Below are 14,797 nucleotides of genomic sequence, written 5' to 3'. Positions count from 1 at the left end.
TAGCAATATACTATAAGCTTTCTGTGAAAAGAGATTACATACTTTTGATTTAATGAGAATTTACAAAAGTGTAATATACCGTTGTTTCGTTAGTTGCTGCCAAGTTGATTCTGATTCATGGCAACCGCATGTATGCAGAGTACAACCGCTCTATAGGGTTTTCAACGCCAGGACTTTTTGGAAGTAGATCGCCAGGTCTGTCTTCTGAGGTACCAATAGGTGGGTTCCAACTGCCAACCTTTCAGCTAGTAGTGGAGCATGTAACTGTTTGGGCCACCCAGCAACTCTTTGTAATACACATAAACCATTTTTAAAAGGTACACAGATCATTCAAGAGCAATGATAGAATGCACATTCCTGAACTGAAATCACCTCCTCTCCCTTTCCGAAACAGAAGACTTGGAAGAAGAAAATGGCTTCAGCCTGTTGTTGTTAGGTGCTGTCAAATCAGTTCTGACTCATAGTGACCCATTCTCATCATCATTGTTATGCTTGAGCCCATTGTTGCAACCACTGTGTCAATCCATCTTGTTGAAGGTCTTCCTTTTTGTCGATGACCCTCTAATTTACCAAGAATGATGTCCTTCTCCAGGGACTGATTCCTCCTGATAACATATCCAGATTATGTGAGATGCAGTCTCGCCATCCTTGCTTCTAAGGAGCATTCTGGTTGTGCTTCTTCCAAGACAGATTTGTTCCTTCTTTTTGCAGTCCATGGTATATTCAATATTCTTTGCCAACACCATAATTCAAAGTTGTCCATCCTTCTTCAGTCTCCCTTATTCATTGTCGTGCTTTTGCATGCATATAAGGCAAATGAAAATACCATGGCTTGGGTCAGGCGCACCTTAGTCTTCAAGGTGACATCTTTGCTTTTCAACACTTTAAAGAGGTCTTTTGCAGCAAATTTGCCCAATGCAGTGCGTCATTTGATTTCTTGACTGCTGCTTCCCTGGGTGTTGACTGTGCATCCAAGTAAAATGGAATCCTTGACAACTTCAGTTATGTTGAGGTGTAATCCATACTGAAGGCTGTATTCTTTGATCTTCATCAGTAAGTGCTTCAAGTCTTCTTCACTTTCAGCAAGCAAGGTTGTGTCATTTGCATAATGCAGGTTGTTAATGAGTCTTCCTCCAATCCTGATGTCCCATTCCTCTTCATCTAGTCCAGCTTCTCAGATTATTTGTTCAGCATACAGATTGAATAAGTATGGTGAAAGGATACAACCCTGATGCACAGCTTTCCTGACTTTAAACCACAAAGTATCCCCTTGTTCTGTTCGAACGACTGCCTATTGGTCTATGTACAGTTTCTTCATGTGTACAATTAAGTGTTCTGGAATTCTCATTCTTCACAATGTTACCCATAACATGTTATGATCCACACAGTTGAATGCCTTTGCATAGTCAATAAAACGCAGGTAAACATCTTTCTGGTATTCTCTGCTTTCAGCCAGGATCCATCTGACTTCAGCAATGATAGCCCTGGTTCCACGTCCTCTTCTGAATCCAGCTTGAATTTCTGGCAGTTCCCTGTCAACGTACTGCTGTAGCCACTTTTGAATGCTCTTCAGCAAAATTTTACTTGTATGTGATATTAACGGTATTGTTTGATAATTTCTGCATTCATTTGGATGACCTTCCTTTGGCATAGGCATAAATATCATTCTCATCCAGTCAGTTGGCCAGGTAGCTGTCCTCCAAATTTCTTGGCATAGATGAGTGAGCACTTCCAGCACCGCATCCATTTGTTGAAACATCTCGGTTGGTATTTCATCAATTCCTGGAGCCTTGTTTTTTGCCAGTGCCTTCAGTGCAGCTTGGACCTCTTCCTTCAGTACCATCAATTCCTGATCATATGCTACCTCTTGAAATGGTTGAATGTCAACTAATTCTTTTTGGTATAGTGACTCTGTATATTCCTTCCATCTTCCTTTGATGCTTCCTGCATCGTTTAATATTTTCCCTGTAGAATCTTTCAATATTGTAACTCGAGGCTTAAATCCTTTTTCTTCAGTTCTTTCAGCTCAAGAAATGCTGAGTGTGTTCTTCCCTTTTAGTTTTTAACTCCAGGTCATATTCTGGACCTGGAACCATCCCTCATAAGACTTGCCAGCTAAATTTGCTATAGTTTATTCTCCAAACTCTAACTTGTTCTTTTTTTTTTCTTACCCTCTTTTTTTGTTGCGGCATCACTAATAAAGCCTAGATAGGCCAGGGTCAAACCCTGTAGTAGAGGAGCAAGAACAGCTGGGACTTTCTGCTTTCCTCATCAGCACCACACAAAAACAAGGGAGCACTCAAGGGAGGTCTGCTGCGTACTAGGAAGGGCCTCTTTGATAAAACAAAAAGGAAAGGAGAAAAGGAATGTATGAGAAAATAGATATTAGGCAATCAAGGTACCAGGAAATTCATCATAGATGTCACAGTACACATATGGCACCCATCAGAAAATGCATTCACTTGGGTAAACCAGACTTGCAAACCCAGTCAGCACCCAATGACCTACAAACAATTGATGTGTATTACAGATTACCTGCACTGGGGTCCGGATACAGTCTGTAATTATTCATCTGAGTGAAGACCTGTGTTGGTTAAATGGTAGCAAGTACCCAGTGACCCATAACTCAGCTGTCTGTGAGAGCCACTGTATCTATAGTCAGACAAGAGGCATCAGCCCCAGGATCCAGGGGACAATGATGCCAAGAACCACTCACCCTAATCCTGCCTGCCTATGACGGGCAGGTGAGTTGGTTTCTGTTGGATGAGGAAGGGAGGTTGAGAGAAGAGAGAAAAAGCAGTAGCAACTACTGGGCCTTGTGAAGTTGGAACTTGGTTTAGGTGGTGAGAATGCTGACTGCTCAAATAACTACAATTCTCGGTCATGGCAAGAGTTAGCTCCGCCATTGCCTCTTCAAACCCAAGACTACCTCCCACTTCCACGTGAGGGTGAGACGGTTTCCACACGCTAGTCTATTCAGGGGGCTTTCTATAGGTGCAGGACTTCGTATTTTCAGAGGGTGCTTTAAAATTACCTAGCCATGTTAGATTAAGAAAATCAGTTTTTAAAAAGTAGACTTATTAAGACACCAAATTCAGCCAAAGATCTTAGAGCGAGTCCACCTGTGAAAAGAAAATGTCCAACTCTTACCAAGTTGTTGTTGATTTAGGGTTGTAGACGTCCCATTTCCTTTGTCTGTGTCACAAGCCACTCATTCCCCTTCTTAATGAAAACAAGAGGGAGTGATTATACCTCCCGGGGCCATGCCATTTATGCCGTCTGAAAGGCACTTAAACGAGTGGCACATTATCTCACACATCTGGAGTTTACCAAATTAGCCAATTATGCTGGAGCTCATAAAACGAGGCCTTAAATGTCATTTAACTAGAAAATATTATAATCACCAAGTGGTCTGATTGTAAGATGATACTTGGGGCAGCATCAGTGGTTACAGAAAACAAATCGTGAAACAAAACACAGTTCAAATGCCCCCCAAACGCAACCACATATTTTCTACAGCAATACTTTCTGAAGAATACCATATTTCTGAAGGCACCAGCAATCAACATGTTTCTCATTTGAAACTAAGTTTAATCTGGCCTAGTTGTTTCCTAGTTATTTGCCTTGGGCAAACCAAAGCCCCAAATTTTTTCTCATAAGAGCACTAAGAAACATACAGGAAGAGAGTAGATTGACTGAAAACCATGAACTTAGCAGAGATACGGCACTATCTGCAAGAGATGGGGGTGTGACTGGATTAAATCGAGTCTTGAGTTGTCAGAGGCTGGGGTGCTGCCTCAGAATCGCTAAGATTTGCTTGACTGAACATATACCAGTCTCTCAGAACTTTCATACTTTACTTGCAGGGAGAGATAAAAGTGGCTTTAAATAGCTGTATGATTTGAGGCTAGGAATAGCAAAGGTTTTTGAAGAGACATTTAAAAATTAGGGGTTTACAGCCACTATTTCCACATTGTAGACTTTCCATTCAATAAATAATAAAGTTTGGTTTTCAGTGAGAGGCGATATAGTATAATGGAAAGATCATGATATGCCACTAACACCTGTATGACCTTGGGCAAGTTACTTAACTTTTCCGACCTTGAGCTACCTCATACAAAACAAGGACATAATGAGGCCTACTTCACAGTGCTGTGTTGAAAACGTCCTTAGTATAGTACCTGGCACACTGCAGAAAACGAATGTTAGTTTCACATCTTTCTTTAACCATGCCACTCTGTTTAGCTCCTTTTTTCCTCTATTTCAGGAAGAATGGCCACTAGAACACTTCCAGAGAAGGAAGGGTGAGGGAGGAGCAGAGGGGACGGTCCCTTTCTACATTAGCATAATTTATAACCCATCACTCATCTGTGAACATCTACAATCACTCTCTTTAAAGGAATGACAAATACAAAAAAGACTAGAAAAACTTTCATTAAAGACTTTGAGGCAAAGGGAAGCGTGGAGTGATGCATGAACACGTGTAAGTAGAGTCCAGCTGCTGTTTACCAGGTGGTTTTATAAACTTTATCAGTTTTAAAGGCACTAACCAACTAGGCAGTATCTTTATGTTTTCTGGGCTCACTGTATCACAGCAGATGGACCTATTAGTTAGTTAGTTTCTGTCAAACCAGAGAAAGATGAAGCGTCATGATGACAGTGGAGATACCCTCAACAGTGACAAATGCCTTTTCTACCTTTCTTCCCTGTGAGTTCTTCCTTCTCCGTTAGAGAAAACGATGACGGCCTCCTTGGTAAAAGCTAACTAAATATGATAATTCCATCATGATAGAAATCCTTCCTCAGAATTTGGAAGACCATTTTTTTTTTAAACTTAAATTAATCTCACCTTGGTAAACCTGGGTTGAAAAACCATCTTTAATAAAAGTACAGAGCATCTATGCTTTCAAGAACACTAAGAATCTTATAAGCAGTAAAGGGATGTGGACTCATGTAATTGAGCTATTACAAGGAACCTTGGTGGCACAGTGGTTAAGCGCTCAGCTGCTAACCTAAAGGTCGTCGGTTTAAATCTACTAGCAACTTTGAGGGAGAATGATTTGGCAGTCTGCTTTTGGAAAGATTTACAGCCTTGGAAACCCTATGGGACAGTTCTACTCTGTCCTATAGAATCACTAGGAGTTGGAATGGACTCAGCGGTAACGGGTTTTGGGTTTGAGCTATTATCTCGAGAAGCATGTGACTTCTGGACAAATAGGTGGGAAATTGCATCTTTAAGACTGGTCAGGGTACGACTTCACTTTCTTAGAGTGGGGAAATGGGAGATGTGTGCAGATTATAAGTATATTCACAAATATAAATTTCTTTAAATTAACACTAGAAAAGGACTAGTATTTAAAACCTGGAGGAGATAGGAAAAGCCAGGAGTGATGTATTCTAATTATGCTAATAGTCAAATTGATCCTTCTTGCAGGCCACAGATCAATCTGGCCTGTACGCCTGGGTTAGAAAAACATTTTTAAAAGCAGAATGTACTCTAAAAAGAAAATAACAAAATCAGAATGAATTGTTTTTACCAGGAAAAAATATTTAACATACTGGATGTGTTCAAAGGTTTTTATTATTATTTTTTTCTTTTCCTTTTTTTTTCTGTTTAACCTAAGGCCGTGAAATGCTCCTGCTCTGCATTAAAAATAACAGGCAGCTTTTTCTTTTGTATTTTTACAAATATTTTCATCTCTGAGACTAGATACCTCTAGCTTCTAGCTAACAACATGTCCAGAAAGAACGTCGATTTGCTCTAGAAGCAATTACACATGCAGTTGAGGAAAAAGCCAATTTTACTCTGCAAGGACCACACATACTGCATGTTTGTTATATTATTTGATATCAAAGCAGAAACATCAACTTCTTCCTAAAACACACATGAAATGAAGAGCCTGGCTAAGGAACTCCCACAACCCAATGTAGAGATATCTGTTACAGCTTTACAGAACTCAGCAACGCTGACATTACTGTATTACGGGAAAGGCATGCTTTTATTGACTATATAATGTGCTATGATTTCTATAACTTTATATATATTTTGGGTGAAATGAACATGATTTTGATTCTACTTGTCATAAAAGCAGGTATATTATAAATGTGAGATGCTTAGGTACTACATTGCCAGAGTAACAGCAAGAAGAACTTGATCATCTCCTGTCACCAGGTGACCTCAGAATATTTCGTGAGGCATCTAGATCATTATCATTACTATAACATGAAAGGAGTGATCTACACCAAGAATTATCATCCTTGATTCATTTGGTATAATTATGATGTTGGCGTGATGACTTTCATTCATTTGTTCAGCGTATGCTTACTGAATGTCTCTACTCAGTGCCAGACATAATAAATCAGGGTGGCACATCGCGTGCGCGTGCGCGCGTGTGTGTATGTGTGTGTGTATTTCAGCCAGCATGTGGTAGAGAAAAGACAGTCAGGAAGAGTGAAACTTGAGCTCATCCTTCAGTGAAGAGGGGTAGTGTCTTGAATGGAATAGGGAGCTGGGTCCTCCAGGAATAGGGAATAACATGTGAAAACCATGAGAGTGTGAGAGACCAGAGAACTGCAAACCGTTTGCTACTCCTAGAGCATGTCTGTAAATGGGACATGAGCCTAGAGAAAAAAGGAGGGCCACACCAGGGACACACCTATACACCATGATAAGGACTTTGGACTTTATATTCCAGGGCATAGTTTAAATATTTCCAAAATACTTTAAAGATGTAATAATTAAAACAGTGTAATACTGGAATAGAGCTAGATTAAATTAATGAAACAGAATAGAAAATGGAGAAATATAATAGAAAATCTTAATTACATATATGTGAAAGTTTAATATATGAAAAAGGTAGCATTTCAAATTACTAGGTGTCTTAGTTATCTAGCACTGCCATAACAGAAATACCACAAGCAGATGGCTTTAACAGGTAAAAATTTATTCTCTCACAGTTTAGGTGCCTAGAAGTCTGAAATCAGGGTGCCAGCTCTAGGGGAAGGCTTTCTCTCTCTGTTGGCTCTGGGGGAAGGTCTTTGTCTCCTTTCAAGATCTGTGGGCCTGGCATTCCTAGGAGATCTCCGTGTGTCTTGGCATCAATCTTCCCCTGGGTCTAGGAGGTTTTCAGCCCAGGGACCCTGGGTCCAAAGAAGGACACGTTCTTCTACCAGCTCTTCTTTCTTGGTAGTAGGAGTTCCATCTTTCTCTGCTTGTTTCTCTCTACTTTTTTCTCTTGTAAGTTAAAAGGTGATGCAGGCCACACCCCAGGGAAACTGCCCTTACATCATATCAGGGCTGTGACCTGAGTAAGGGTGTTGCATCCCACCCTAATCCTTATGACCTAATCTTGCCTCCTTAATTTAACTGACAGCTCACTCCCAAATGGGACTATAACCACAAGCATAGAGGCTAGGATTTACAACACATCACAAAATGGAGGATAATCAGATCACAAAATTGAGGACAACCACACAATACTGGAAATCATAGCCTAGCCAAGTTGACACATATTTTGGGGGGATAAAATTCAATCCATGACAGTGGGTAAAGGATGGATTTTTCAACAAGTGGTGTTTGGACAATTGACTATTTGAAAATCAGATTTAATTCCCATATACCACCAATCAAAACCAAACCCGTTGCTGTCAAGTTGATTCTGACTCTTAATGACCCTATAGGATGGAGCTGAACTGCCCCATAGGGTTTCTAAGGCTGTAGTCTTTATGGAAGCAGACTGCCACATATTTCTCCCATGGAGCTGCTGAGGGGTTCGAACCACTGACCTTTCCATTAGCAGCCCAGCACTTAACCACTGCACCACTGGGCTCCTTCCCATATACCACAGAAAAAAATCTTAGCTGGATTAAAGATTTAAGTATAAAAAAATACCAGAAGAAAATGTCCATAATCTTGAGGTTAGGGAATTTTTTAAAAACGTGACATCAAGGATAGATATGATCATATAAAATCACAGTCTTAAAAAGAATTACAAACTTGTGAAAGGTGTAAGACTTTATAGTTGTAAGACAAATGACAAGCTGGGAAAAATATTTGCAATCTACATAACTGTCAAAAGATTTGTTGTTGCTGCGTGCTGTCAAGTCAATTCTGACTCATAGCAACCTTATAGCACAAAGTAGAACTGTCCCATAGAGTTGCCTAGGCTATAATCTTTATGGGGAGCCCTGGTGGTGAAGTGGTTAGGTGCTGGCTGCTAACCAAAAGGTCAGCAGTTCGAATCCACCAGGCGCTCCTTGGAAACCCTGTGCGGCAGTTCTACTCTGTCCTCTAGAGTCTAGGGTCGCTATGAGTGGGAATTGGCTTGATGGCAATGGGTAAATCTTTATGGGAGCATATCACCAGCTCTCTTCTCCCTTGGCGCACTGGTGGGTTAGAACTGCCTACCTTCCCATTAGCAGCCAAGCTCTTAACCATTGCGCCACCAGGTTCCTTTTATCAGAAGATTAGTACCTATAATATATACTGAGCTCCTACATAACCTAATAGAAATGTGCAAAGGGCACAAATAGGCAATTCATGAAAGAATGATAGCTAATAATATAAAAGTATGCTCAATTCCAGTAACAATCAAAGGAATACAATCAAAAGTTTTATTGCTCATGTATGGTCATTCTGGAGCCCTGGTGGTGCAGTGGTTAAGAGCTCAGTTGCTAACCAAAAGGTCAGCAGTTCGAATCCACCAGCCATTCCTTGGAAGCCCTATGGGGCAGTTCTTTCTACTCTGTCCTATAGGGTTGCTATGAGTTGGAATCGACTCAAAGGCAGGTTTGATTTGGTTTTATCAGACCGTAAACAGGAGATGCATGAGCAACAGATCGTATCAAATAATGACTGATAATGTCAGTGTTTGAGAGAGTGTGGGGAAGTGGGACTTCTCAAATACTAAGGGTATAAAATTGGTACATACTTTTTGGAAGGTAGTTTGGCAATATCTATAATTTAAAATGTGCGTCTCATTTGATCCTGTAAGTCCATGGCTAGAAACCAGGGCTTGTAACTGCTTCTTCCCAGTTTAGTCATGGCGGAGGATGTGAAGCCGGAACAGAATATTTATTGCTCTGTTGTGTATAACAGAGCCCTGGTGGTGCAGTGGTTAAGACCTGGGCTATTAACTGTCTAGAGAGGTAGTGAATTACAGTAGTTAAGAGCATGAATTTTGGAATCAAACAGACCTAGACTTGAGTCCAAGCTCTACTACTTAACAGTTATGTGAACTTGGGAAAATTGCTTAACTTCTCTGAGTCTTGGTTTTTCCATCCATCCAATTGGAATGGATCCTAATAGAATCTACCTCACAGAGTTGTAAGGAAAATTCCTTGTACGTAGTAGAGGCTAAATATATACTAGTTATTATTCATAGCCATCCTATATGAGTCAGCATTGACTCGATGGCAAAGGGTTTGGTTTTTTTTGGTATTATTATTATTACTGTTATTGCTTTTGTATAATTATTATTTTCAACCAATCCTCTTATGAAAAGAACTTTCAAAAACAAATCTAATAATATTCTTTGGAAAATTATGCTAGATAGAGTCTTTAACTGAATCTACATATCAAAGACAATTTTAGTTTATGTAACCAAAATAGTACATTTATCTGCTCATCTAATATATAATTAGGATAATAGAGTTGACCCATTAATGTTTGACACAGATCTGTTTTAGTCTCATATTCATAAACCACAGCATAAAAAAGGAAAGCACTTGAGCATTATATTTAAGTATCAAAATAAAGAACTGTTGAGTTTAGATAGCTCCAGTTATAAGAACTTTACAAAGCCTTCATGCCATAAATCAGAAGTTGTTCTCTAGTCATTAAACTTATTACTAATATCCTTTTGTGATAGTTTCCATTGTGCATATATTCAGTTTTCAATCGTATAAAACACAACAAAGCAGCGAGGTACCTTTGCAAATGTTCTCTTCCCTGATAAAACTAGAAAAATAAACCATTCAAAATGAGAAAACATGGTAAGTAGAAAACCTTTGTGAGGAAATGCGATTAACTTTATTGACAAAAATAAAAAAAGTTACCAAGTCTTCATCAGTCTAAGAATAATTTTGTATGCACACACCCACACTCCTATATCCACACAGAGTCTACGTATAAAGAAGCATACATACCCTTCTGTTCGGCTAATCACTCGAAAACTGTCTCCTAAGCTTTTGTAATGGTTTGGATCAGTTGTGCCTCTCTGAATCTGGAATCTAGAAACAAAATCAATCAAACAAACAAACAAAAAGACAAGTTAAGGATTTTGCCAAATAGTTTTTCTCATTTTTCAAAGCCTTAGGAAACTCAGCTTTTTCAGATAAATCTAAAATATTCTGGTCTTTGTTATAATTTTTATTGATTTATTTGCCTTATATAATCTTTACCTTAATTTTGTAGCTTTTAAAATTCTGATATTTCTCTGTATTTTAATAGAAACTACAGAATTTTTTTCATCTGTTTCTTAGCTAGGCAGAAGCACCCTGAGGCATTTATACTTCTTTTCTTTTGTGGAAAGCTTACACAGATGTCATAGATTGTTTTAATGTATAATTCAGAATTCTGAAGATGCATATGAAACAAATAAGTAGCTCCATTTCTTATCTTAATTAGTGTTGCTTGATGGTAATTTAATACAAAGGTTAAAAATACAGAGCAGCTAATACAACCTAACTTTGATTCTGATTGTGAATTTGGAATTCATTCTGGCAGACAGGAGCCTGTTCTTGGAGCAAGAGTTGGGGGTCACATTACTATACAGTTTATTCTCACCACTTCATGATGAAACAGGATTGGTCATTATAGGTAGTTCAGGCTACCTTAATCTTCTCAGAAGTACAGTGCTTTGCATATAGTTAGTGCTCAATAAAAGATATCCCATTTTAGAACACTAATTTTTTTTCCTTCTGTTTGAATATGATCACGCATCTCAGAACTCTAGCCTTCAAATGCAGAAGTTTCCAGTATGAGGGTCTTAACTTTTTATTTTGTATTGCCTTGCAAATAATATTCTACAAGTCTATACCTACTATTGGCAAAGTTTAAAATATTATACATATTCACCTTCATAATGGTTTTGTTTGACAAACACCGATACTGGCATTCTCAGTTTTTGAAGGTTAGTTTCTGGACAAGAACTATATCGCCTAAATTTGAACTGCATAGAGCCTATAAGAAGACTTTTAGCTAGCTCATTTAAACTGGCACAATTCCTGTTCTGGATACAGAGGTGCATCTGGTGTGAGTATAACTACTAGCCTGAAAAACTCAGTAAGGGGCTCTTCCTGTCTGGGACCTAGAACAAGATTTGATGATCATGTAGATTCACCATGCTTGAATATTTCTGGACTATAGCATTTGGATGATATAACTTGGTACTTTGGATACAAATGACTTAACACTGAACACAAAACACCACCATGGGAGAATTATAGAAAAATTTATACAACAAATAACTTTGGAACATAGAGAACAATTTCCAAAATATGACTTTGGTTCTAGTTCAAATATAAATATCCATCCCTTTGCATTTTCATATCTATAACCTATATTCACTGCTGGTTATGAAACACTTTCTTACGCCTAGTGGAAAAATCAAAGACTCTTCTTTAACTATCCTTTTAAGAAAATTATTTTAAATAATTTTATATATTATAAAAGTACTACATGCTCATGGATTTTTCACATAATGTTTGTAATAATCTTTTATTCCATTCATTTACCTACGTCAAATTCCTTTCTAGATAGATGCTTTTCTCCTCAATCACCAAGTTTTCTTTTTTATATTTGTCATATGATATAAAATGCTAAGGTTTTACAAAAACCCGGGGCATTATCTCACTCTCAAGAGCACGAGACAGAAATATGAGAAAAAATAATTAGTATATAGGAAAAAATATCCAAAATGTCAAGTAGCATCAGCACTGAGTTGCCCAGGTGTTCATCGGGGGTGGGGGTGGGGCAATTACCGCTTTCTACGGAGGGTCAGGAAGGGTTTCAGGAAGAGACAGGATTTGAGCTGGTCCTCATGGGATTCAGAGAGGCAAAAGAATAATGAGGAGGAAGCATTCCAGGTGGGAAAATGATAGAAACAAAGGCCAGTGAAGGAAAGCTGTCCGTTCTAATGGGCCAAAAGAAGTGAGGGAAAAAGATCTTCCACTGTAGCAGTCTGTCCCACATTTCCTTCAAGTCAGATGTCACAGCGCTCACTCAGTCGCTTGGGGTTGATGGAGACCGGAGCTGGTTAGAGCAGGGTGCTTATGAGATAAAGTCAAGGCCCAATATAGAGGATTTGACCTCTTTCTGCTCCTCCTTAGAGCACTCAGCCAACTCTGCTTGCCCATCTCACAGCTGTGTGACTCCAGTCCTAGAAGGGACTGTGAAAGAGTCAGAAGATGGACCAAAGAAAGTGCATCATAATGCTTAGATAATCTATAATTCCAATTCTTTAATTGCCAGAGTTAGAGGCATTAGCTTTGTCTACATTATCTGTGCGCTTCTCAGGTAATACTAAAGTGGGTCTTCGGTCAGCTTCTGTAAAGATGAGTGAAGTTATTTCAATCATAACTAGTTATCTAACTTGGCTATTGGAAGTCCAGGCACTTCACTCACTAGCTGCAGTTATTTCAGAATCCAAAGAAATATTTCCAATCCATTATTCATTCAGTTGATAAAAGTTCTTGAGCACTTACTACGTATTAGGTACTCCACTATTTTGGGAGAGGGGTGGTTTACCAAAATAAATAAGACATAACCCTGCCCTTTAGAAACTTACAGTTAGGTGAAGGAGATGTACAAAGATATGATTACCATACACAAGGAATAAAGATTAGGAAGAGTGTTTTGGGCTTTCAGATATCAGCCAGTGCATTTTACTGGCATTAACTAAACATTAATATCATTGTGAGTATGGGTGGAATGGGGCCAACAGAAAATAGTATTTGTAGAGACATTGGAAGGAAGAGGGGAAATAAGGAAAGGGTACCTTTGGGCTAAATATCTGTGACTGAACTTTACTCACCCATTTTAGAATAGGCAACAAACAGTCAGTGCAATCCTCAAGGGTTACTCCATTGAGGAAGCTGACTGCCTGATGAGTGATGCTGTGTTAATTACAAACATGCACGGCAACATCACAATAACATGACCTGAGGAGAATCCTCAAGTTGAGTTGCATGAGCAATGCAAAAGGATGAGTAGGCATGGCAAATAATTCTTCAGTAAAGCCTCCCCACCATTGTTAGTATGCTAAAGGAGATGGAGGTCCTATTAACAAGCTAAGACAAGTACAGTTTCCTTTTCTGCTGTGCATCTCACATATAGCATGTCAGCACATTGCAGAGAAAGTACATGCGGTATTTAGTTCCACTACACATGCCTTATTCTGATCACAGAGTTATCAGTTCTTCTAAGGAATCTGTTTCAAGTTGATATAATTATAGTGCATTTTGGTCAATCATGTAAAATAGCAATTTCCTTCTTCCCCTCCACTACATCTCAGCAACTTAAAAGGTTTCTCTCTTGGACTGAAGCTTTACCTCAGTGTTATCCAAGCTGCATTTTGTGCTAATGAATTCTCTCTATGCTCAGGGAGACAATTTTCTAGTTACGTAATACAACTCTTTGTAAAATTACAAAGGCAAAGCTACACTACTCTTGATTGTATTTAGAAGAAAAGGTTGGAGCTTTCCATTGTCCTAATAAAAGCAGCTTAGACACATCTGGAATCTCCATCTGAGTAACTTCTTTTATTAGAATGAGAACTTGCTGCCAAACTGGCAAAGTGGACAATGGAGTAAGATTCAAGGAATATTCAGTACCTAACATTTGGTCAAAATCAAACATAAGGGGACGAGTGTGCTTTAAACCCCATTCTACAATGCACAGGAGTCAGCAATCCAGTCTGCAGCAGTGCCCATCAACACGGTACCATACACACTTAAAAGATGGTGGGGAACAGGCCCTAGGATTCACCACACCATAAATATTAAGCCAGTTACTGTGGTAACCATCAGGGCAAAAAAGGGCTTCTCAAAGTTCACAAACAAATGCAAGAGCATATTTTTTAAAGCCAAAGAATGTTCTCACTCACTAAAATGTTTTCATCTAAACTGGTCAAGAACCATGACTATAGCATTTCTCTCTGTCTTAACTGCCATGTTCAGTCAGTGATACTAAATTTTAAACTAGTCTGTTGTCGATTCTTAGCATAGTTAGAAACGCCACTTTAGGTGTTCAGCTTCTCTCAGCACTTCTCAACTTACGTCCATGAGAAAGATATGTCCACAGACATAAAATTGCTTTGCTGCCTTAAAAGCCTTAGGATGAGGTTGTTTGAAAATTCCTAAATCCTGGATTTACGAAATGTCTTTATTTCCAAGGTAATTTTACATCTATCATCTTCTTTTATTCTTAAAAAATACTGATGGGGTCCATTCTGGGGAGTGGAGGCTTCAGGATATAGATATAGAAGCCCTGGTGGTGCCGTGGTTAAGTGCTTGGCTGTTAACCAAATGTTGGCAGTTAAAACCTACCAGCCATTATTATTATTTTTTTTTTTAATTGAACTTCAGGTGAAGGTTTACAGAACAAATAGTTTCTCATTAAACAGTAGTATACATAACAAGGAAAGGTCATGGAAGCTCCATAGACACTTCCAAACTCCCTGAGGGACTGAATTGCTGGGCGGAAGGCTGTGGGGACCATGGTCTCGAGGAACATCTAGCTCAATTGGCATAACACAGTTTATAAAGACAATGTTCTACATTCTACCTTGGTGAGTAG

The 14,797-nt window shown here is 38.9% G+C and overlaps 1 protein-coding gene across 1 annotated transcript in view; it reads right to left on the bottom strand.

The window, feature by feature from the left end:
* The window catches only part of SLC25A21 (solute carrier family 25 member 21), a 384,144-nt gene that overhangs the window by 147,630 nt on the left and 221,717 nt on the right, over nucleotides 1-14,797 (bottom strand). The window contains exon 4 of the mRNA XM_023731445.1: nucleotides 10,147-10,230. Within this exon, the coding sequence (XP_023587213.1) occupies nucleotides 10,147-10,230 (84 nt within the window). The remainder of the gene's footprint in view (nucleotides 1-10,146; nucleotides 10,231-14,797) is intronic.

The sequence above is a fragment of the Trichechus manatus genome, unplaced genomic scaffold (genome assembly GCF_000243295.1).
Source record: "Trichechus manatus latirostris isolate Lorelei unplaced genomic scaffold, TriManLat1.0 scaffold00043, whole genome shotgun sequence".
NCBI lineage: Eukaryota > Metazoa > Chordata > Mammalia > Sirenia > Trichechidae > Trichechus > Trichechus manatus.
Note: the sequence above shows the minus strand (reverse complement) of the source record. Positions and strands in the feature narration are given on the sequence as shown.